This window comes from Delphinus delphis, chromosome 14 (assembly GCF_949987515.2).
Source record: "Delphinus delphis chromosome 14, mDelDel1.2, whole genome shotgun sequence".
Taxonomy (NCBI): Eukaryota; Metazoa; Chordata; class Mammalia; order Artiodactyla; family Delphinidae; genus Delphinus; species Delphinus delphis.
In genome coordinates, this window is record NC_082696.1 from 48,650,621 (window position 1) to 48,676,313 (window position 25,693).

The 25,693-nt window shown below is 39.1% G+C and overlaps 1 protein-coding gene and 1 pseudogene across 6 annotated transcripts in view; one reads left to right on the forward strand and one right to left on the reverse strand.

Moving 5' to 3' along the window:
• The window catches only part of METTL24 (methyltransferase like 24), a 173,100-nt gene that overhangs the window by 34,376 nt on the left and 113,031 nt on the right, over window positions 1-25,693 (forward strand). For 4 of the 6 annotated variants that reach the window (XM_060030105.1, XM_060030103.1, XM_060030100.1 and 1 more), the window contains exons 2-4: window positions 55-171; window positions 7,619-7,758; window positions 16,711-16,939. In XM_060030105.1, the coding sequence (XP_059886088.1) occupies window positions 55-171; window positions 7,619-7,758; window positions 16,711-16,939 (486 nt within the window). The remainder of the gene's footprint in view (window positions 1-54; window positions 172-7,618; window positions 7,759-16,710; window positions 16,940-25,693) is intronic. The other 2 variants (XM_060030101.1, XM_060030102.1) reach the window with 1 other exon arrangement.
• Window positions 22,741-23,430, reverse strand: LOC132437405 (small ribosomal subunit protein eS8 pseudogene; annotated as a pseudogene).

Sequence of the window (25,693 nt, forward strand, 5' to 3'; positions counted from 1 at the left end):
CCCCATCCCAAGCTCCTGATACCTTACACACTGACCTATGGTTTCTCCTTACAGGGTCCCCGGTGGCATATAGACCTCCAGCCTTGGGCAGGCCCTGCTCGGTCCCTGGATGAAGAAGCCTTGAGGTTCCTGAGATACATCAGCACCATTCAGGTTGTGTTTCAGGCACAAGTGGGTATGGAGACTCTGTAAAAGACGCTAATTGCCCCCTTAAAATTTTTATTTATTTATTTATTTTTGGCTGCGTCGGGTCTTAGTTGCGGTGCACAGGCTTCTCTCTAGTTGTGGTGCATGGGCTCTGTAGTTGTGGCGCACGGGCTTAGTTGCCCCATGGCATGTGGGATCTTAGTTCCCCAACCAGGGGTTGGACCCGAGTCCCCTGCATTGGAAGGCGGATTCTTAACCATTGGACCACCAGGGAAGTCCCACTAATTACTCCCTTTTAAAGAAGGCTGGGGAGTTTCTCAGTGCCTCCTGATAGGGACTTGATAGAGTTTCTGATGCCTAGCTGCTTAAATATATTCACTCACTTAGAGGCATATAATAGATGCCTTCCATCTGCTTCGGCATCTTATCCCTTCCAGGAGTATCGTCACCCTGAGATGTTTTAATGATTCATCCCGATGTGTTTTAAAGATCCACTTTAGAAAATTGTTTTGGAAAACCATGTGAAGCGACAGATTCGTGCCCATGAGTAGGCAGTCCAGTGTGTCACAAACCAAAACCATCATCTGCAGGTTCAAATTCCATTTTGTATTTGGAGAAGTCTGCCTTTTCGCTTTTCTGCCACAGAAGCTTGGCAGACAGGGATGCGTTAGGCCAGAGAGTAAAGGAGGCTTTGCAGGCAGCAGGAAGAGAAGCTACTGAATCCGAAGACTCTCTGTTATTAAGGCACTTTAAATCATTACTGAGCACTGGCCTTCATTAGTGACTTAACACATTGTGGCAGCTCCTGCCCGGGCGACCCGAGCAGGCAGAGACCCTCCCTTAAGGAGAGTCTATGGCTCTTGACACATTAATCAGGAGGTTCCATTCTCAAGTAGCCTGATCTTGAGGAAAGAGAGACGGAAAAGAAAATCAAGGCCCGAGGGAAACTTCGCCCTGAACTGAGAGGTGCTAGTAAATTAGAAACTCAGACTGCCTGTGAAGCTGCAGCTGAGGAGGCTGCACTATGGAGCTGGTATGGCACTGGGGGTCCCTGGGTCTTTTGATCTCCCTTCGGCCCACTCGCTCTTGGCAACCCACTTCCCCTCCCAAACCTCACTGGCGGCCAAGCCCGTTTTTCATCCATGGGAGAGCATATATTTCTGGAATTTTAGAAGGCTAGTTTAGGGGTAAAAGAAAGTCCCATTTCTCATATGATGCAGTCAGACAACCAGGAATTTTAATGTTTGTCACCTAGACATGGAAGTAAAAGCTTGTTGAATTCATCATGAGTAATGGGATGATAAATTGGTCCCTGTGCTTTACATAATTTCGTCTTATTTTGCTGCTGCAAATTAATTTGGTGGGCTCACACAGACAATTAAAATACTGAAATTTTAATTTTATAGTTTGGTTTTACACGAAGAATAAGAAGGTGGATCTCTTAACTATGACTATAAGAAGCCCTTAAAAGCCCTAGAGAAAAATGAGAGGTGTTAAATTTATGAGTTCAATTTGAGAATTGTGAGCTTCACCCCCCAGTATAAATTGACCACATGAAAGCCTCTAAATTCTATTTTATATGTATTTTAGGTTAATGTTCTGTAACTTATAAAAGGCATGTTAACTTAGAAGAAGCTCTTGAGGCGTGAAAGTGTTGTTTCAAGCCCCTCTTGGAGTTTTCCCATGAGTTATGGGCTGAGAGGGAAAAAATTCTTTAAAAAAAGCATCCTGTGATGTAGTTCAATGTTGTGACCCTGGGCAAGTTATTTTGCTTGTTTGGCTCTGGCTGTTCTGATCTTGAAAATGAAGAGATTGTATCAAATTATTTCTAAGGTTCCTCCCAGCTCCGTGAGCCTGTACTTTGTTAAGACTAGTGTAGAATTGTTATTAACCAAGTATTACTGAGCACCTACTATGTGCCAGGAGCACAGGCCTTGGGAATACAGTCTCTGCCCTCAAGTGGCTAACAAACTAGTCGGGAAGGTAGATAAATGGACATATAATTATTATTCAGCTTGATGAGTATAATAATAGAGAGTTGCTTGTTAAAGCTCGCTAGAAGATTTTTTCATCCTCTAGAAAGAACAAGATAAAGTTCCAGACCTCACAATTGCTTTGCAATCAGAGGTCATTTTACCCAGTTAAAGTCCTGTGCTTTTGTGTGCTTCTGAGTCACTAGACCAGCAGGTGGGAGCTCTTCAGAGATGACACTAACTGGTTTAATCAGAATCCTACTGACCAGTGCTCCCTCCCCCTCTCTATGTAATGCAGAGTTTTCGGCTGCTTTGGGAGCTTATGCCTCATTTAGAACTCATCTTGACAATGAAAGCCTGCAAAGCTGGCAGAATATTAGAGTCACTATTACCTAAAATTTTCACAGTTAGCAGTAGTGAGTCATAATGGGCAAGGGAAAAAAAAACCCTCTGTAGGTACTTAAGCAAATTCCACCTCCATCCTCTTACACTGCTTTTATATATATATATATATATTTCCCTCAAATCCGTGTTCAAGCTTGTACAGCAAGTCCTAGCATTTGATATGTTTATCAGTTGATTTATTCATTCCTCAATTCAGCAGGCATTTGTTGAGTACCTGCTCTGTGTATGACGCTGTGCTAGGCACTGGCTGGGATGTCAAACCTGAATTAAATACCGCCCCCCAACCCCCGGCCCACAGTGGTGAATGGCTAGGATGCAAGAGAGCTGTGTGTTCTCTAACAGGGTGGACAGATGGGGTGGGTAAACTTCCCCAGGCCAAAGGAGCTTGGGAACAGAAGCACAGAGCAAGGTATTTGGGTAGAGTGGGCATAACATCAAGCTCAGTTTTACTAGGTATTGTTTTCTAATGTGAAAGGCCATGGTTACATCTCTGAGTTCTGGAGTACACGATACACTGCTGCTAACAAGAAACAGTTAAATCATAAACCCAGTGCTCTGTTCTAAAGGAAGGCTCCAGATCCAGCTTTTTATGGCAACCCCCGAACCATATGCCTTCAGGAAGCATGGCTTGCAGTATGAAATTAATCTAAGCAACAGTTGCTGTTTTAAAAAGAAAAAATACGTTTTAAAGTCAGTCTATCTATCTATCTATCTAATCATCTACCCATCTAACTGATTGTAAGAATGACATAAGAACCTATGGATCTAGAGATTCAGATTTTACAAATTTTACAAACTTTTTTACAAGAAGTTTCTATTATATTTACTGCTACACACATGCACACACACACAAACCGGGATAAAAGCAACAAAAATACAACTCTTTCATTGATATTTTACCTTTCAAAATAATGTATTTCATTAACATACAGTTTGATTATTGAAGTAATTCTTGCCAAGTCCCCAAAATTTAAGGCCTCCCTTTGCCAGATTCTACTTATGGGTTGGCAGAAATGCTGTTCAGGCTTTTGGGATACAAAATGAAATGAAAATAAATTAGATCCCTTCAAGTTAAATAACTAAAAAGCATTTCAGAAAACACTTTTTCCTGGAGTCTATTTCCTTTGTCCAGGCTTAATTCTGTTTATATGGCTAAAATTACAAGGGGAATTAGAGAGAGGGAGAAAAAAACCCATAATTACCTAAGTTAGAACTTAGCTAGGAGTTACTGCCCTCGCTGATTTTGCTCACAAGAGAGTTCATTGAAGCCCTGGCCATAAATCTTAACAAGAAAGTTTGAAAAATCAATATTTAATTAATTTTTAGGAGCTGAATTTTACTGAGTCCTTACTCCTAGTTGTTTTCAAAAGCTAATGTATATTAATGAGATGGTTAATAAATGGTTAAAATGGAAAAACTTCTGTGTTCTATTTTTGAGCTAGGAGAGGAAAGGGGAACATTAGCAGAGATTGAATGGAAAAGAATGTTTTTCCAGTAGGGATATCTGTGCAAGATGAAGTCTGTGGAAGAAGAAGAAATGCTTAAAGTGTTAACTTTAATAGAATAAAACCCCACTCCTCAAGGTTCAGTGGAGGAGCAGCTGAACCTCAAAGCCCTCTATCTTGACTTAGCGGACTCTTGGGGGCCTCTGGCTAATTGTAGGGGCCGCCTCTCTGGCCCTTTGCTAGGGGTGAGGTTGGAGAGGCTGCTGTTTTCAGTTGAAAGCTCTGGCCCAAGTGTAGCCTCTTCCCTTAATTTGCTAAGGCACAGGTGAGGCCAGGCTGGAACATTTCAGTGGGACTTTACAAAAGGCTGCCTGGAAACTCACAGGACCACCTGCGTAACAGTCACCTGGGGGAGCTTATTAAAATGCATGTTCACGTGCATCGGCCTCAAAGATTCTGATTTTATAGAATGGAGTGGGACTCAAGAATTTGCATTTTTAGGTACTCCCACATCCATCAGAATGTAGGTGGGCCACACCTTGAGAAACGCAGTGGGAGAGGCTAGAGTTAGGTTTAAATGGTGTTGGGAGGGTTCCATGAACAAGTACCTGCGAATGTCAGTCTCCTGATCTGTCTTTTGCAGGCTCTTAGGGAGAGTACATACAAAGAAACAATAGCAAATCATCATACCATTTTAATAAATAAATAAATCATCATACCACTTTAATAAAAATACCCCCAGGAAGCTGCCCTAGAACAAAAGGTTCAGTCTTACGAGATCCAGGCACGTCTTTGGGGCCCACCAAACTGCCTGGGCTTAACTAACTGCCTGCAGGAGCCAGGGCGTGGAACCAAGTTCCAGTGAAGGTTGAAGGCATCATAATCTACCTACTAGTGAAAACCAGCCAGATGAACATTGAGCTTTGACTAATTAGATTAGCAGCTTCTCCTTTGGGTGGGTGAGTGGAGGCAAGAAGTGGGCAGGCAGAGGCATAATTTCCATTTATTTGTGGGAGAATCGTAGGAAATGAATTATACAAATTAACATGTTGATGGATCCAGTTAATAAGTGTGTTCTGTACTAGTTGCTTGAGAGAAGATTCAGTTCCATTTTCTATTATCACTTTTTTCTTTAAACCATGGTTGTGGATAGAGAAGTATTGAGAGCAAGATACTGGGTTGAGGATGTTGACAAAAATTAATCAATAGTGAATCTGAGAAAGAAATGGAAAATTTTATTCAGGCCAAACTGAGGATTATTACCTGGGAGATGGTCTCTCAGCTCTGAGGACTGTTCTGAGGAGGTTAGCGGGGAGGTTAGTAGATACATGATTTTGACAAAGGGGTCCATGCAATCAGTAACACATCTTGGTAGAAAGTTACTATTAATAGCAAGGAACAGGTATCTTAGTTAATAGTTATAGTGCTTTTCTAAGTATGGGCAGATGCAAGAAACAGGATTCATACATTTTCCCCTGAAAATATCTAACTATCTGAAGGCCTATTCTGCCAGTTTTTCCAGAGCACAGAATGTCTCATCCTGATTTTTGCCCTGAATTCCTTTCAGGGTGTACTGTAGGTCAGTGACTGCAGTGGCTAATGAGATTCTTATAGAACTAGGTGGTGGGCAACATTCTTTATTCTACAATCCCCTCCCTTTTGGTCTTAATTCTGACCAAGGCTTGGGAGGCATTTCATGATCAATTTGTCTCACGGCACTAGGAATGCTCATTCCCAGGTCAGTCAAGGATTTCATTGATAGGCTACTTAATGTGCTATTACTGGACTTGGCCCTGTTAAGTATAGTCAAAAGCCTCTGGACCATCTGTCTTTCTAGTCTGTTATGGTCTAGGAAATGCTTGCTCTTGTTGCTTCTCATGTCCAAAATTACACTATTACAATCTTTGATCTTACAGGACTATATATTTGGTCAGTTGTTTCAAGTCATCTAATCATCATTAATTTTATTGAAGGCTCCATCACACATATGGTAGTACTACAAGAAACAGTTATCTTGCAAAATAGGCAGACTGCAAGTAATACAGCTAGTAACATTAATAAGGTCCTAAGTAAGTATTTAAGCTAAGAATTTCCATTAGTTGAGGCCCAGTATCTCCCCAGGTCATCTGACCCAGTCTGTTCTGCACCAGTCTCTTATCTTTAAGGGGAAAGATGTATTTGCATTGTACATAAAGTTCACCAAAGATGTCTGCACATACAAGGCGTGTGGTGGGTTATAAAATTTCATGTTTAAATTTTTCTTGCCTTAAAATGTGAGTTTTTATTTCATCAAAAGAAAAGAACAGATAAATATTTAGGATTTCACTTTTTAAGCTTTCCTATAAAATGTCCAGATTCTAGCAGAAGGCTCTCTCTCAGTCACTGATAGATAGTGCCAGGATAATTTTGCCAGGCCAGCCCTAGATTACAGCAAGAATAAGGGAGATGCTGGCTCCATGTAATATGCTCTTTTCAGATTAACATTTTGGAAAATCAGTTAAATAAAAGGATTGGGCAAGTCTGGAGTACCTTCTTAAGAAGAAAATTGTCCTGTTATGTTTTCTAATGCATTAAAGCAATGAACCTCAAAACATCCTTTGCATCTGGAGTGGTCTGTTGTCTGTGATGTGACAGCAAAAGCTGCTGCATGATTCATGGAGCATCATGACGACTGTGAGAGTTTTGAGGGATTAGGCGGAAATACTGTTGCTCAGTAAGATAAATACCTTGGCCACAGAACTTGTTTTCTTTGGTTCCAACAGCCTCAGTTGTGCACACAGTGCCAGCCTCCAACACAAGTCAGAATTCCTCACTAAGTATGTTTACTTAATGTGCATTTGAAATTAGAGACTGGCTTCCTTCCACTTGACTTAGATACGTGTTCCTTTTGGTTTTCTTATCTAATTTTGATGGATGAGTTAAGAGAGTTGCTTTGGCTAGCTCTGGAAAACCTCCTTCCTGGCTGGGGCTCTTGTCCTTTCCCCCCAGGAGGAATTTCAGTGGACCAGTGTAACCCAGAGAGTACTGTTTTGTTAGTAGGAACTATGCATTAGTCTCACTTGACCCCATGCTGTTTACCTTGGTTAACACATGCTTGGTCAGACCATGGTGGCCCAACCGTATCTGCCTGAGATAAAGAGTAGATAATCTTGTATCCTTCAAAGATCTATGCTCTTGGTCATATCTCACAATTTCTAATAGGAATGCTGTGGGTAACAGACCTCTGTGGTTTGGGAGCGCTGTTCTCCATGTCTGGAATGCCCTTCTTGGTCTCAGCCTCTTAGTCAACTTCTGTTCCTCCTCCAAGACTGACATACCTCTGTAGAGCTTTCCTGACTTTTCCTCCCTGCCTTCCTTGCTCCTGATTTGTTCTCCCCTGTATACTCCATGCACAAGGCTATAGCAGTTCTTAACTTCCCTTCAAACCTGCCTCTAGTCTCCACGAGGTTACTTATAATCTAGTATTTGGAATTCCTCCAAACATTTTACAGCAGTCTTGTGATTCCCTGGGGAGGGGAGTAGTTATCAGTGGAGAAGGACATAACTCTCCCGTTACGGTTTTCAGGGGCTGGGAAAGCAGTTAAATCTCTACCTACCATCTATCACCCGGTGCTTTAAATTATTCACATTGATTTCCAATCCTTACAGATTGCGTGTGATCACGTGAGCACAGACAGCCTGGCTACTGACTCCAGCCCTTCAAAAAAGCCCTGGTCTGTCTGTCTTGATGACAGGTTTGGCTTAGGTCATCAAATTCGCAACAAGCAGTGCCGCCTCTATTCTTTAGGGTAAGTACATTTTACAGCAGAAAACAAAAAACGCTCCTGCAGGCAGCCAACGCTTTTTCAGCAACACAAATTATGAATGGTTGCAGGGTATAATGGGTGCTATGCTTCTTCTCCTGCCATCATTTCAGACTCATCTCTCTGTTATGTAACTGTGGGCACTTGCAGAGCACCAGTGGCCAGGGCCACTTTCTCTCCCATTCTGTTGGTAGTAAGTTGACAACTTCCATTTTCAGCATGATGATGATCCTCTTGGTGAAGCCGATGATTCTCAGCTAGAATTAGAGCATTCTTATTAGAAACAGAAAAGTATTAAGAATGCACCTAGAAAAAAAAGGAACAGTGAGTATGTTAGAAATTTTATGCTCAGTTATGATGAGTGACCCAAGACAAATGGCCACTGTTGGATTTTTATGTTTATTTTATGTTCAATGCCAATGGTAAATCTGTGTGTACTTTTACACTGTAAAAAGAAAGAAGAGGGAACTCCTATGAAAATAATGAGATTTTGTCAAAACTGTGGGAAGTTATTGATATTCAGTTATTCAGGCTGAAAATGACCTAAATGTATGCATAGATATAGAGGACTTTTTGTAAAAGGGTGAATATAAAATAATGAGATTATATAAAAAATACACGAAACGCATCAGTATTCATATAAACAGTCCCGAGAATTTTCAGATTATATGTGTCTCAAAAAAAAGGTAGGAGAGGGTTATTTTTGTTTGGAATACTCTGTTGCATCGACTCTAGAAGCTGTGTGGTTAGATTCTCAGGCAAGATCCCTGGAGTCCTTTACAAAATACTGGGGACCCTCACAAGTGTCCTCTGCTTGTTCCTCACCGATAGGTTTCATCTCCTCTATGATTTACATTCAGGCTCATGAGTGACAGCTGCCACCCAGAATCCTAAATGATAAGGGTTCAGAGCTGATTTTTGGGTGCTGTGGAGACCCACCAAAAGGTGCTAACGCACGGAGGATCACGACCGTTGTCAAACTTCACCAAACAAGAATTCTTAGAGTCATTGTGGATTAAAACAAAAGCAAAAACAACAAGTTTGAAATAAGTTTCAGGATAATGGACACATTCTTCTATGGGTTAAATGAAGAGCCATGGTATATTATCAGTGGAGCGTGGTACACGGTAGGCACTAAATATATATTTGCTACATAAAGATTGCTTGAGGCAAGAAGACTAAAGAGGGAAGCTGGTTCTGCCATGGTTTAAACTAGGAGCCTGAAGATTAGGAAATGAGTTGCTCAGCCAGTTGATTAGAACAGAGCTCTTTTTCTGGGAACCCACCAGCTATGATGCAAGATTGTATAAAGAATGGGAACTTGTGAGAGTCGAAAGTTTATTTTATATCATATTAACAATGTATGAAAATAGGTCATAAAAATAATTGCACAGTACTACATGCAAATTAGAGATCTCAGCTTGGTCCTGTTTTCTTGCTCCAAACTGCCTTTATGTTTTGGTTAATATTTTACACCCCGGAATAATTTCATTTAAAGCATACAACTGTGTAAAACAAAACTGTGAAAGCTGTTTTGGGGGAAATTTTTCACGTTCCTTTTTGCTTTCCTTATACTTCAGAGCCATTAGATGAAGTGGTTCTGCTGTGAGATTTCAGATTATTACATGTAAAAAGGTAGTTTCTTATTTTCATTTAAATGTTCACTATTCAAAATCAACTTTGTAAAGAGCAGATAGGAGCAGTTGAATTCCACTGGGAAAAGAAGTGAATAGATTTTAAGTGCCAACATTTGATTTAAAACCTAACAATGCTTAATTGAAAACTGGAAACTAAAGAAAATATTTCTTATGTCCTAAAAAAGGATGCTTTGGATTGTGGATGTTTGTGTTGATTGTCCTGTTACTCAGGATTGAGAATCTTCTCAGGTGAATTGCTTGCTTCAGGGGCAGGTAAATAGCCAACTGACAACACCTCAATTGATGCTGAGGGAAGAAGTGGTGGTCCTGAGGTGCAAGCATTTAGGCGTGTTGGGATAGCTGTGAGATGGGTGGGGAGGGCAGGTGGCAGGTGGGTCACGGGGCACCCACATCCAGGCAGTATGTGCTCCAAACCTCAGGGCTGTGGCAGCCATTCCTATCCTGAGCATAATGAATGAAGCTGCAACGGAGGAGTGAGGAGGGGTGGTGGCCTTCTGGGGGTGAGAGGAAGAAGGGATCTGAGGATATACTGATCAGAAAGCAGAGGCTGAATGCCCTCCTTCTGATCCATGTCCTACCTTTCTTCCACTCCCAAGAACTGAAGCAGCCGTCACCTCTACCTTCTCTCTGATGTCTGAAATTTCTTTACTAAGAATCAAAGCTTTTTATTCTGTAGTTAATGTAAAAGACCTTTTTCTAGGAGAGTATACTCTGAGTAAAGTTCAGTTGAAAATTTAAAGAAGCTCCTTTTCAATTTTGAAACGGGATAGAATAGACCAATTAAGATAGGGGAAGGCACTGAAAAGGAAGGTTATGTTACGGAGAAAGAGAAAGAGAAGAGATAGGAGGAGAGGATGTGGGTTCACATGATGATATTTTGTCTACTGCATGACTTTAGATGGGGCCTGCCCTGAAAGTCTTTTTGTGTGTGAGGTGGAGGGGTGATGGTGGGGAGATGGGGTGGGGATGAGGGTGGTAGCTAAAGTGCATTGGGAAAATCATCTTTTTATCCTTCATGTCAAAGATTATATTTCAGGGGTAGGAGTGGGAATAGAAGAGAAAACTTGAGAAGGGATAATACATAGGGAAATCTTTTTCATCTCTCCTTTAGTTCTCTGACATGTTAATACCACTTGGTTTGAAGACAGATTCTCAATGTGAGACAGAAGAAAATTTGATACTGATACATGGTTAGGCAACAAGAGCCAATATCTTAGGCAGAAAATCTGGGACTTCTGGTTGCCCTGAGCATTTCAAGAGGAATGAATGAGCTTCAGAGCCAAAATTTTTATCTTTCAATAGTTTAATTAGCACAGCAGGAGCTCATATTCTTTTTTTTTTTTTGCGGTACGCGGGCCTCTCACTGTTGTGGCCTTTACCGTTGCGGAGCACAGGCTCTGGACGCGCAGGCTCAGCGGCCATGGCTCACGGGCCAAGCCGCTCCGCGGCATGTGGTATCTTCCCGGACCAGGGCACAAACCTGCGTCCCCTGCATCGGCAGGTGGACTCTCAACCACTGCACCACCAGGGAAGCCCAGGAGCTCATATTCTATATGAATGAGGAATCAGAAAATCATGGACCCAAGGACCCTTTTTAGACAATTTTTTTCCTAATCACTCTCCCCATGAAATTTTAATACTATAGATACACCGTATATCTATTTATGTAACATATGTATTATCTATGCTTTAGACATAAAAACAAGAAGATTTTTTTTGGCCCTCAAGAATCAATTTTTGCCTGCTTAGGTGTGATATCATCCCTGTTAAGAATATATTTTAGATGAAGTCTTGTCGTTTTATGCAATGTTATTTAATAAAAATTAATAATTATAAAATATTTTAATCCACTCTTCAATGTCATTTATGCTTTGGAAAACCTATTTCTCCTTCTCTAGTAGTTGGCAGTTTACAGATCTAGGTAATTATTTGGCCAGATTCTCTGGTTCCTGCTAGGATGAGGAATGGACGACTGAAACTCCTCCTGGGAAAAACACTAATTGTCTTACTTCTTCCAACCTTTCTGTCTTCAGTGATGAGAGTTAAAAACTTTCCCTGTATCTGCTCTGATTTTATTTTTTTAAACAGCTTTAAATTGAGGTATAATTCACATAACACACAATTCATCCATTTAAAGGGTACAGTTCAATGGTTTTTAGTCACCACAGTCAATTTTAGAACATTATCATCACCGCAAGAAAGAAGGCCTGTACCCAGTAGCACTGACTCTCAATTCCCTCCAACCCTCTTTCAGCTCTTTGTCTCCCAGTCCTAGGCAACCACTAATCTACTTTCTGTCTCTATAGATTCACCTATTCTGGACACTTCAGATAAATGAAAGCATATAATATGTGGTGTTTTGACTAGCTTTTTCACTTAGCATAATACTTTCAGGGTTCATCCGTGTTGTAATATGTATCAGTACTTCATTTCTTTTTACTGCCAAATAATATTCCATTGTATGGGTATACCACATTTTATTTATTCATTCATCAGCTGATAGACATTTGGGTTGTTTCCACTTTTTTGGCTACTATGAATAATATTATTATGAACAGTCATGTATGAGTTTTTGTGTGGACATATGTTTTCATTTCTCTTGGTTATATACCATTTTATGTTCCCACCAGCAATGTATGAGGGTTTCAATTTCTCCACATTGTCATCAACACTTACTATTATTGGTCTTTTTGATTATAGCCATCCTAGTAGATGTGAAATGGTATCTCATTATAGTTTTATTTTGTTTCTCCCTACTGGCTAACGATCTTGAGCATCTCTTCATGTGTTTATACTCTGAGCTTTTGCTTCTTAGGGAACATAAAGGATAGTCACCTCAATACTCTTGGAAATATTTTAAAAGAATAACCAAGGACTTGAAACAGTGCCACATCCATCCCTTCTACTCTTCAGTAACACTAAAGGGGATGCAGTTGCCAGCACTGTAGCTACTTCAAGGGACACTTTTATACAACATGGGAAAGACATTTGCTCTCTCAAGAACCTTTACTTATCTGCTGCATAATCATTATAGTGATTAGGCGTGGTGCCCCCTAGAGTTGTTTAGTGCACATCCTGCACACCCACACTTAGGGATCCTAGTTGTTGCTTTCTGAGACATCAGGAGAGGAGGGCAAAAATGGTTACTCTGTTATTCTACTACCTTTGGCTGTTTAGTCCTGTTATCTGCCCCCTTCCTATTTCTTCAACAAATCCCTCAGATTTGATGACCTTTCTGTACTGAAGAGTTTTTGTGATCTCAAACCTCTCCATTAACATATACAACGTAATATTTATAAGCATGAGTTATATAATTTATCTCTCTGCCACATAGAAGGATAGGTTACAGTCTTCATGAAGGCTTATACCTTTGAATATATGTATTAACAGCTTAACTATTTCAGAAATGGGTTATAGTAGAAATTGCTAATTGTCCCCCAGTATTCATTCTTCCATTCTTCTTTGGTAACGGAACTCCTGAGTTTAGCAGGGCACGTGGCCACCTTGCCAAAGATTGCATATTCTAGCCTTCCTTGCAGCTACAAGTGGCCATATGACTAACTTTGAGCAATGTGATATGAGTGCAAGTGATGTGTGCAATTTCTAGGCCATGCACCTAGGAGGAAAGGATGTGACCTTCACCTCCCTTTTTACTTTTCTTGATGGCTGGAATGCAGTTGTGATGGCAGGAACTGGAACAACTGTCTTAGACTTTGAGGTAAAAGCCATATGATCATGATCTATATATATGTATATATATAGATACAGATAGACAGATAATTTCTATAAAGTAAAATTTTCTACAGCGAATTCTCTTTCCAGTTAAATAAGTGCAGAAAATAGTTTCCTTATAGACTAAATAGATTTTTGCTATAAAAAGAATTTTCTTTTACTTAATTTATTGTAGTTATTTGTTCAAAGATCTTTCTTCTTTACTACTTCTGAGTTTCTTCAGATCAAGGATCATGTTTAATTTATCTGTCTCTGGTGTCTAGGGTACTGCCTTGAACATATAAAGTGCTCTGTAAATATTTATTAATAAACATGAATAAGTCAGTGAAATGTAGCCCATTCCATGCTGTGTTGGATATTGTACTGTATATTCTGGGAATTCCAGACCCTACCTAATAGTTTTCTTTTACTTAGTGCAGCATTTTGTGGGTTTGTCTGTCATCATTCATCTATCTCCTCAGCACTAGGGATATAGAAATAAGCAAGATTGACACAGCCCTTTACTTCATGGAGCTTTACTATCTAGTAGCTGACAGTTTCCTAGATCCCTAAGTTCACAAATATTCCTTCCATGATTCTGTGTCCTACCCTTACTTGCAGTGAGGTAGAGTGTAAAGAGCCCATGCTTTGGAACTACCTGGATTGGATTTGAGTCCTGATTTTACCCCTTTGGGCCACTTTTTGCAACACTTACGTATATTAAATTTGTTCTTCCTGTTGCTTTTTACACCTACCACAAACTTGACTAATTTAAACTAAGTGTGAAGAAGTAGCAATACCATTTTGAATAAATGAAAGTAAGAATTACAGACCTTGATTAAATAAATGTAGTTTATTACTTTCCAATACAGTACATATTATACATTTAGATTAAATGGATTTTGTTTAGTAAAAGCATAACAGAAAATTTACAAATTTCAGTAGTTTCATGTTATTTAGTGTATCATACAGAATAGTTCCCCTTCATCTAATGATTAACTTATATATGTGTATGTGTACTTACGATATTTCTAATAGAGAATCCTTGTACATGTGTAGAAAATCTCTGGAAGGATACACAAAAAATTGCTAACTGATTATCTCTGGAAATTGATGGCTAAAATTCTCATGGTAGGAAACTTTTTGTTTTATATACTTATATACAACTTTAACTTTTTCTAAGTGTGTTTGTTATTTTTTTAATTGTAAGAAGCTAGTTTAAATTGAAACATATCAATACATAATATAGTGCCTTACTAAAAAAACTAGTTACACAGCTGTTATGTGGTTAATTCTTAAAAATTTCTGAGGGCTTGATTAAAATACATACATGTTTTACAGTGGAAAGTGTTTTCTTGAAATTATATTTTGAAAATTCATGGAGAAATCATTCACTTTTTTACATAGAAAATTTATATGGAAATTATATTTAATGAGTACTTATTTGACTAGTGTTTTGTTCTCTTAGTAAAGCTACAGGACTGCCATTTTTCCACTGGGTTCCATGTTTCCATGATAACACAGGTTTTGCTCATCTAAATTTCAAAAAACTCTTTTTTTTTTGGCCATGACACACGGCTTGCGAGATCTTAGTTCCCCGACCAGGGATCAAACCCAGGCCCTTGCAGTGAAAGTGTGGAGTCCTGACTATTAGACTGCCAGGGAATTCCCTAAATTTCAACAAATTCAATTAAGTGAAAAATCTCTTGGGACAGGTGAGTTCTATAACATTCTGATCTATAAAGAAATAAATCTGTGTACTAAAAAGTGCTTTGCAGCGTCTACTGCAACTCTTAGATATACATTTAATGCCAGGTTTATCAGTTAGCTGTTGCTATGTAACAAGTCACTCTAAAACTCAGTAGCTTAAAACCATTATTTATTGTTGCTCACATGTCTGCAGATCAGCTGAGCTTCAGTTGATCCACGTCAGGCTCAGCTGAGAGACTTTACTTCAGGCTGAGGTGGCTAAGGGCAGCTGCGTGTTTCATAGAAGGCCAGTGGATTGTCTGGGACACCTCTGCTCCTCATGTCTTTTAGTTGCCTGAGACCAGCAAGCTATCCAGGGTATGTTTTTGTCACAATAATAGTACAAAAGAGTGAACCATTGTTCATTCTTGAAGTGCTCGAAGCCTAGGATCAGGACTGGTATCATGTCCCTTTCTTCCAAAAAGCAAGTCACATAGCCAAGCCAAAAAATCAAGGGACAGGAAAGGACACTCCATACGTGATGAGCATGGCAGTAGTGTGGATGAAGGGGTGAAGAGTTAGGGCCAGCAAGTCAATCTGCAACACCAGATTAGATAATGAACAAATTGGGGGAAAGCTTGGATAGAGATTACAATGGTCTGAGCTGTGTGGGTTCAATAGGAGGTTGAAAATAGGAAACAGGATCTCTTGGGTAGAAGGAATGGGAATGTTTGTGAGAAGAGTGCTGAATCTTTTTCTAGCCAAAAGTGTCAAGAGAATTACAGCTGAAGAATAGCAGAGGGCTAACATGACATGGGTCCGGTGAGATTAAAAGAATGTAGTGGGAGTGAAGGGAGAGAACAAGGCAAACAGAATATTAAGAATGTTTAGGTGGAAGATCTCTGTAGTGAAGACTTACTTTAGTTAACTAAATTGTTACCCAATAAGCTTGTATATTTCCAAATTATAAAATAGTCTGTAATAGTAGAGTCTAAGAGGATGAAGCATTTCTGCCCTGGGTTCAGGTTTGGCCAATGCATTATAGATACTCTGGGATTTTGGTATCTTTAAGCACATCTAATTATAGTATTTGGGGCAGAAAAGTCATAATCACCTTTTTTTAAAAAAAAATCATCTTCTCGGTTAATTTCATGTTTTTTCATTCAAAATGATGCTTTAATCAAAGTTATGAATCTTATATCACCAAGTAAGGAATATTTATGAGTAAATTAAAAATTTGTAACTATGAATATTCCACAATATGTGTTACCTAACTGGGTACTTAAGTACAACTAATTCATGATTTCTACCCCCTGCTGATGTGAATTTAGGTGATATACCTCTTGCTTCTTGAGTACTAGATCCAGTAGAACCACATACGTCTGCCTTTTTTCTTTAACTGTACTATTTAAAATGCACTCCGTTCTTAAGAAAACAGCTGTTGTCTTTAACTCAAACTGCATGCACAGCGCCATAGCCATGCACCTCTCCCTAAGGGAACTGTTGCTCAGACTTATATTTTTGACATATTCTGAGAAAATCTCTTAAGACGACTAGATAGTCTTCTTTGTTTCATTGCTACTATAATTTATATCTTTTTTAAAAAAATCAATTTGATACGCTTCTACATGTTTGAACATGTGGTTCTCTGGTCTGCATTTAGCACATAATTTCTCTCCTTTCTTTTATCCAGAAGCTTTTAGCTTTAATGCTTTTTGTGAAGGAAGGTTTATGGAATGTGTACAACAAGCCATGTGTTAAAACAGGAGAAGGCTTGATATGACTAAGAAAATTGACCTTGGCACTGTCATTTTTGTCAATACAACACTTTTGCTCCATATATTTTTTTGTTGTTGATTTTCATCCTCTTTCTTTACAGGCTGGGAAGTGATGATACCCATTTTGAGGTCAGCATGGCCAATGATGGATGTGAAGTGCATCGTTTTGATCCTACTGTTAAATCAGCTCATGTTCTGGAGAGTGAGCGTTTTTGGTATCACCGCTTGTCCGTCGACTGGCGGGACTCCCATCCAGCTGTTGCTGCCCGAAAACCATATAGCAACACCAGAAAACTGAGAACCATTTTGAATGAATTTGGGCATCACAAGGTCAGATTTTTCATTTGATTTCATAGTTAAAGTGAACAAACTCATAAGATTTTTTTTTTTTTAATGCAAACCAAGGAATGGATAGTTGAAGGTCCAGTTTTAACCTTACTGATCACTTATCATTATTTATTGAGTCAGCTCTGTAGATATAACGTTTGGGCAAGGATAGAGATTTTAAATTGATTTCAAGATTTTAGTTGCTGTTGAGTAGTGCTAAGGTTTTGACCAAGACTGGGCAAGGAGAGTAAGAAACTTACTCTGGTGTGGGCTCAAGAGTACCATTTCCATTTGGGAATTGATTTTAAATTTCCAGACAGAGCAAACTACTTATGTCAGCTTCAAATACAAAAAGTAATCAGAACCAGGTTTGTGTTTGATAAGAGATCGCTTGTTTCTCACTGTTGTAACAATGATTTTGAGTCTCTTAAAGGTCAGAAGATACATGTAGCTTTGATTAAAATGTACTTTGTAAAATTGAATGGACATTATATGTATTGCAACTGATATAATTATGTCAAAAGACGTCAAATCTCTACAAATATTTTATTGTGAATGGATAGCAAAAGGAAACTCAGTCTTTGAACTGCATGTTTTGAAAGCAATTTTTAGATGTGACTAATTGCATTCTGTAGGTAGATACTAGAGAAATTCTCCTGAGTGTAGTTGTCTTGCCTTTGATTACCAGCTCTTCTTGGGCTTGGCCTATCTTGGCCTATTATTCCCAGCCAGAGATGACATGTAATTTAGGACATGCCAGAATGGGTGTTCCTGAGATACAGTGTACATGGAACTCAATTTTAAATCTGAGTTGGCTGCTTGATCTTTAATAAAAAGACTTTTCCTCTGCACTGTTCTTTTTGCTCCCCCTCCCCCTCCTCCCCTTCCTCCTCCTCTTCTTCCTTTTAAAAAAAAAAATCCAAAAACAGAAAACAAAAACTTCCTTTAATTGGACAACAGGAACTTCTTCAAGAACAACTTCAAAGAATTTGGTGTTCTTTTAACATGTGTTTTGAATTTTGTATTTATTTTGATTTGTATTTTGACTTGCCATTCAGAGTAACTAGCATTTAATAGTTAGGAGCCTTAATGAAACACGTATAGGGGTTTTTGCGTAAAATCTTTGAACAGAACCCAAAGAAGTGAGAGCATTTTTTCAGAATATTGTTTTGTTTTTGCTGCATGTTACCTTCATAGACATGTTTTTTGTAGCTGAAAATTACAGGCTTGACCCTTTTAGCATGTCAACTCTAGGTTATTCAAAGAGCTAACTACTGATTCCTTGTGTTCATTTAGGAGTCTTGCTGCTCCCCCTTAATGCTCTTTACATCCTGGCCCTCCACCCCCATTCTTCAAAGAAAAGACTGAGTAGAGAAAAGAGGTGAAAAACACAAAGCCATTTTGCTTTTATTGGATAATATTTTAGCCAAAGATTTGGAAAATGTGAGGATAAAATTGACTTTGAAAAATGATCTGTGGATATAATTTATCTGTGCCACATTTCATATGAAAAACGTATTTTCAGATAACCAGGTAGGCACCTGAATTGTGCTTGTTTAATTAACTCCATGGGAGCTGCAGTGGGCGAACCTTTATGCTGTAGCTGAAGCATGATGCCTTTTACAACACTGCTCCTGAGACAGCAGAAATATTTACAGTGATACTTAAAAGGGATAAATGTTTTAAAGGATTTTTTATATTCTTAGGGCTATTATTTTATTGAAAACACTAATAATGACACTTAAAAATGATTAAGATGGTAATTTTATGTTGCGTGATTTTTACCATAATAAAAAAAAAATGGAGGAAAGAACCCCATAAATAGTGAAAGTGATCTGGCTCAGAATTGCCAAGTATGTATTTGTCGCTTAAAAAAGAGTCCCTTGCTGAAAATCGAAAAGATACTGGTATTCTTTCATAGAGATTTTTTGGGTGAATCCTTTAAAACAAAAACAACAAAATCTAAAGCCATTGGTGAGTGATTGCTTCCATTAGGAACATGCTTCTAGCTAGAAGCTACGTGGTGCCAGATAAAAGGAAACCTCATTTCTGGCCTGCAGGAGGCAAGGTCTGTTTTCATTTCTCTGCATGTGTACAGACCCTGGTAAATACGATGTAGCGCTCTGGCAGGGAAAACAAATGGGAAAAACACACTAAAAAATGTCAGTGTGTTTGCCTTGCCTCCTTCACTTATTTTTCCTGCAAGTGACCATAGAGACCAAAGGGGTTTTGTTGTTTTGTTTTCACTTCATGACTTTAAAATATCACATATAGTTTTGCGATGTTTTCCATTTTAAGGAGTTATTTTTCTTCTTCTCTTTAGCCATATGTACATTCCAGCAACTCAGGAAAAAAATGTAGGCAAAAATGAAAGGCAGAATTTTGAGATGGTGACAGTAAAATGCATGTGGCTTTCTTACTGCTTTTAAAACTCTTCGGTAATTTCAACTTCAAGCCGTAAATCAGAAAACCTTTCTAGAGCATCAAGTGAGAGCAGCTGTATCAGCAAAAGTGTGTGCACGAGAAGCCCAGTCTGTCAGGGAATAATATCACCTGGGTCCAGCATTATTTGGAATGATTAACTGTCTTCTCTTGGCTGAAGTGCTTGTTGCTGTAACTATGCATAAGAATTTTTCCAGAACATGACTAGAAATATCGAATCTGAGATTTCTGCTCATATTAATCATAATGGTTGCTTTCTTCTGAAGACTTTATTACACAGAGTATCCTAAATGATCCAGGCTGGTTAATGAGAATTATTATTTTCAGTCATAACCATGCTGGAGATAATATGAATAACAGGACTGACTGCATTAGAGCTTACCTCTGTGAGCTCATTACTCTAGGTTTGAGGCATGGGTGCTCTTGTTGGTTTTTGGCATTGGGCAAGTCATTTAACCTTTCTGACGCTCAGTTTGACTGTCAGTAAAATGGGGATATTATGATACCACCTAAATGGATTGTTTCTGAGAATTGGGTCAGAGAACACAGTGTGAAAGCCTTCAGCAGAGTGCCTGGCGTCAATTTGTCATTTGATTGTAAATTCAAAGAATTTTTATTAACAATTTCAGTAAGTTTTTACTAAATTTTATAGAAATGTTTTCTTTTTTCTCTTTGTTTCCAGGGAAAATATATTGGCAATTTCTTTGGAAATTGCTAACTGCACCTAATTCTAGTCAAGAGTTTTTAATGAAAGTTTTGTGTGAAATTGAAGGGAATTGGTCGTTCAGACTTGGTCATAGAAGAACTGTTCTTGTTTGCCTCCTCAGGGCACTGAACAGCTTTGTGGTGATTGTATAGAAAGTAAATCCTGTGCTGTATAGAAGTGAAATAAGCTGCTGAGAGTTATTTCAGAGCAGATGTAGACCATGGGGGTTGGGGCAGCTGGTCAGGTGATGCAGGTGCAGCTGACTTCTTGCTTGTTCAGCCCTGGGGGGGCAGGTCCTCCCTCGCCCAGGACGTTGCCCCCGAGGCTGAGTGCCCGCTTGGACTCTGAAAGGAATGCCAGTTTCTGCTTTCCTGGGCAGCCAGCCCGCTATTAATTGCAAAACATCTGTTGTATGCTTGGTGCTGTGTTTAAGAGAATATGAGCTTTGAAATTAAACTACAAAAAGATTCCTTTTTCTTCTCGCTTATCGAGTTTGCAAATATAAACAACATGTTGATACTGCCCTACATTGAAATGCTTGTTGGGAATACTGTTCACACTTTGCTGCTGGAAATGGAAAATGATAAGATTCTTTCAGGAAGAATATCGGACCATGTGTGTAAGTTATGTCACTTTTTATGTCTAGAAACCTTCTTTGCCTTAAATTCTGTTTTGTCTGCTGTTAGCTCTGCCATACCAGCTTTTTTTTTTAGCGGGGGGGAAATACGTTTTATATTAAATGATATTCTAGAGTCCTTTATTTTTATATTTTTTGGATATAGTTTCAGTTTATGTGTAGCCTGTAAGAGTGACATATTAAGTATAGGCCTGGACTGTATTTTTAAATCCAATCTGAGAGTCTGTCTTTAAACAGGTGTGTTTAATTCACTTACCTTTATTGTGATTACTGGCATATTGGACAAATTTCAATTCTTTTAAATTGGGCTATTTTTTTAAAATTCGTCTTGGTTACCCTTAAATTTTAAATGTATATTATTAACTATAAAAATTTAAAACAACGTATCAAATTAGTCAGTATTTCTATATTCCTCCTAAACACAACAAGGATCCTAGCAACTTAACTACCCATTGAATATGAGCCCCACATTGCTATTATCTGGAGTTTTAGTTTACCTCTTTAAAATTTTTATATTTTCTTTTGAAAAGATGTAAACATAAACGTTGGAAGAATAAGAATAATACAATGAACTCTCATATATTCATCACTGAAATTCATCAATTGTTAATATTTTGCCACACTTGCCCTCTCTCATTTGTACAAATATTACATTTGCATTTGACTGTTGTCTCTGCAGATTTTTAAAAAACTCAATGGAAAGGAATGGATGGATACTTCTATAATACATCTATGTATGTGAATTTAATCCATTTGTATTTATCGTGATTGCTGATATATTTGGATTAATTGCATCTTTGTTATATCAGTTGGCATCACGATTAATGTTGAAACAATGAAAATATCCTTATTAAAGTCGGGGAAAAATAAGGATACCTGTCATTATCATTAAAAAAAACTGGATTAGAGCTCTTTTAAAAAAAAATCTTATTTTGAGATAATTATAGATTTGCATGCAGTTGTAAGAAATAATACAGAGATTCCATGTCCCTTTTCCCAATGGCAAACCTATAGTATGATATCACAGCCAGTATATTGACAATGATACAGTTCAGATACAGACGATTTCTAGTACTGTTGGGATCATGTTAACTTTTTTTTTTTCCTGCGGTTCGCGGGCCTCTCACTGTTATGGCCTCTTCCGTTGTGCAGCACAGGCTCCGGACGCACAGGCTCAGCGGCCATGGCTCACAGGCCCAGCCGCTCCGTGGCATGTGGGATCTTCCCGGACCGGGGCACGAACCCGTGTCCCCTGCATAGGCAGGCGGACTCCCAACCACTGCGCCACCAGGGAAGCCCCCATGTTACCTTTTTATAGCCACACCTACCTTCCTTTTCTCCACCTCTTTCCCTAGCCCCTGATAACCACTTATCTGTTTTCCATTTCTATAATTTTGTCATTTCAAGACTGTTATATAAATAAAATTGTACAGTGTATAGTCACGGTTATTTAACACAGTTCCTAAGATAATAGTTAACACAATTAGAAAAGAGAAAGAATCTTAGGGGTAAAATTTAGGAAGAAGGAGGTAAAAATTGTTATTATTATATGCATATGTATTATTATTATTGGAGCACTCATTATTGGTAGATAATATGATTGCATACTGGAAAACTCAAGAGAATCTAATGAAAAACTATCAAACAATAAGAGAATTTAAGGAACTGTTTGAGTGCAGTGTACAAAAATTAAAAACATACACTTTCATGAATAACCAGAATATATAAAGGCAGAGAAGACACCATTTACAAAAGCAACAAAAAAAAGATAAAAATAAACTTAAGACATGTGCAAGATCTATAAGAAGGAAACTTTAAGAATTTAAAATAACACTTGAACAAATTCAAAAGCATAACATGTTCTTGGGTAGAAGGACTCATCATCATAATGATTTAATCTTTCTTATGTTAATTTATTCATTTAACATGATCCCAGTAAAATTGCTGGTAGAATCTTTTTTTTTTTTTCAGAACAATAAACACATTCATTACACAAGCTAAGATAGGAGGGAGGAGGATTTATTTGATTTTCCAGGCCTTGATTTTCCTCAGATAGAATTCCAGCTCCTTTCCCTCTAGCACATAGCCGTCTACTCGGCCACACTGGCCTGGTCTTGAAGCGATGCATGCAAGAACCTTGCCCTGCTGGAACTGCTCCTCTAGAAGACTGCTGATTTTGGCATCCTTTTTCTTTCCATCATATTTCTTCTGAATTTTTTTGATTGTTTTTTGTTTAATATCTCTTCCTCCTCAGGAGTCATCTTGGCCCCCTTCTTGTAGCCCAGGGGCAGTGCATAGTGGGACTTGTGCCACTGTCCGTATGGTGTGCTGTCAATGAGCATGATGCAGTTCTTTACCAGGGTCTTGGTACAGAACAGTTCGTGGTTGGATGCATTGTAGACAACATCAGTTATCCTTGTCTTGCACGTACAACATTCCGAGCCCCAGAAGAAGTTCCCTACATCCAGCCTCAAGGCCTGGTACTTCCTGTTGCCTCCCCACCCACAGACTGTGTGTATGCAGTGGGGGGTCAACCTTGGTGTCAGTGGGGTGTCCCAGCACATACTTCTGCTTCTTGTGGTAGGGCTTTCTCTTGCCCCCAGTCTTGTGGCACTTGTGCCAGTTGTCCCGAGAGATGCCAAACACTCGGTGCTGGCTAGAAAGAGCAGTCTTTACTCCTTTGTATATTCTTGCCTCCTTTGTCACAGATTAATTGACCATAAGTGTGTGGCTTTATTTCTGGGCTCTCTATCTTGTTCTATTGATCTACGTGTCTGTTTTTGTGCCAGTATCATACTGTTTTGATTACAGTAACTTTGTAGTATAGTCTGAAGTTGGGGAGTGTGATTCTTCCAGCTCTGTTCTTTCTCAAGATTGTTTTGGCTATTTGGGGTTTTGTGTCTCCATATATATTTAAAAATTTTATGTTTTATTTCTGTGAAAAATGCCTTTGGTATTTTGATAGGAATTGCATTGAATCTGTAGACTGCCTTGGGTAGTATGGCCATTTTAACAATATTGATTCTTCCAATCCAAGAACACAGCATATTTTTCCATCTGTTTGTGTCTTACAGTTTTTGGAGTACAGGTCTTTTGCCTCTTTAGGTAGTTTTATTCTTAGGTATTTTATTCTTTTTGCTACAGTGGTATTGTTTCCTTAATTTCTCTTTCTGATACGTCATTGTTAGTGTATAGAAATGCAACTGATTTTTGTATATTAATTTTATGTCCTGCAGCTTTACTGAATTCACTGATGAACTTTAATAGTTTTCTGGTGGCATCTTTAGGATTTTCTACATATAGTATCATGTAACCTGCAAACAGTGACAGTTTTACTTCTTCCTTTCCAATTTGGAAGGAATTCCACTCCTGGTTATATTCGGAAAAAAAACCCACTAATTCAAAAAGATACATGCACCCCATTGTTCATAGCAGCATTATTTACAATTGCCAAGATAAGGAAGCAGTCTAAGTGTTCATCAACAGATGAATGGATAAAGAAGATATGTTATATATATTTATACACACACACACACACACACACACACACACACACACTGGAATACTACTTAGCCATAAGAACAAATGAAATTTTGCCATTTGCAGCAACATGGCTGACCTTGGAGGGCATTTTGCTAAGTGAAATAAATCAGACTGAGAAAGACAAATACTGTATGATATCACTTATATGTGGAAAATAAAAAATACAACAAACTAGAATATAGCAAAAATGAAACAGACTCAGAGATACAGAGAACAAACTAGTGATTACCAGTGGGTGGGAGGGGTGATATAAGGGTAGGGGAGTAGGAGGTACAACTACTGGGAGTAAGATAGGCTCAAGGATGTATTGTACAATGTGGGGAATATAACCAATATTTTGTAATAATTGTAAATGGAAAGTAACTTTAAAAATTGTGTAGGGGGTGACTGGTTCAAGATGACAGAGTAGAAGGATATGCACTCACTCCTTCTTGCGAGAGCGCTGGAATCACAACTAATTGCTGAACAGTCATCGACAGGAAAACACTGGAACTCACCAAAAAAGATACCCTGCATCCAAAGGCAGAGGAGAAGCCGCAATGAGATGGTAGGAGGGGTGCAATCACAATAAAATCAAATCCCATAACTGCTGGGTGGGTGACTCACAAACTGGAGAACAATTATACCACAGAAGTCCACCCACTGGTGTGAAGGTTCTGAGCCCCATATCAGGCTTCCCAACCTGGGGGTCTGGCAAGGGGAGGAGGAATTCCCAGAGAATCAGACTTTGAAGGCTAGCGCGATTTGATTGCAGGACCTTGACAGGTCTGGGGGAAACGGAGTCCACTCTTGGAGGGCACACACAAAGTAGTGTGCGCATCAGGACCCACGGGGAAGGAGCAGTGACCCCATAGGACACTGAACCAGACCAACCTGCAGGTGTTGGAGGGTCTCCTGCAGAGGTGTGGGGGGGTGGCTGTGGCTCACTGTGGGAACAAGGACACTGGCAGCAGAAGTTCTGGGAAGTACTCCTTGGTGTGAGCCCTCCCAGAGTCTACCATTAGCCCCACCAAAGGGCCTGTAGGCTCCAGTGCTGGTTTGCCTCAGGCCAAACAACCAACAGGGAGGGAACCCAGCCCCACCCATCAACAGACAAGCGGATTAAAGTTTTACTGAGCTCTGCCCAGCAGAGCAACACCCAGCTCTACCCACCACCAGTCCCTCCCATCAGGAAGCTTGCACAAGCCTCTTTGATAGCCTCATCCATCAGAGGGCAGACAGCAGAAGCAAGAAAAACTACAATCCTGCAGCCTGTGGAGCAAAAATCACATTCACAGAAAGACAGACAAAATGTAAAGGCAGAGGACTATGTACCAGAGGGAGGAACAAGATAAAACCCCAGAAAAACAACTAAATGAAGTGGAGATAGGCAACCTTCCAAAAAACAATTCAGAATAATGATAGTGAAGATGATCCAGGACCTCGGAAA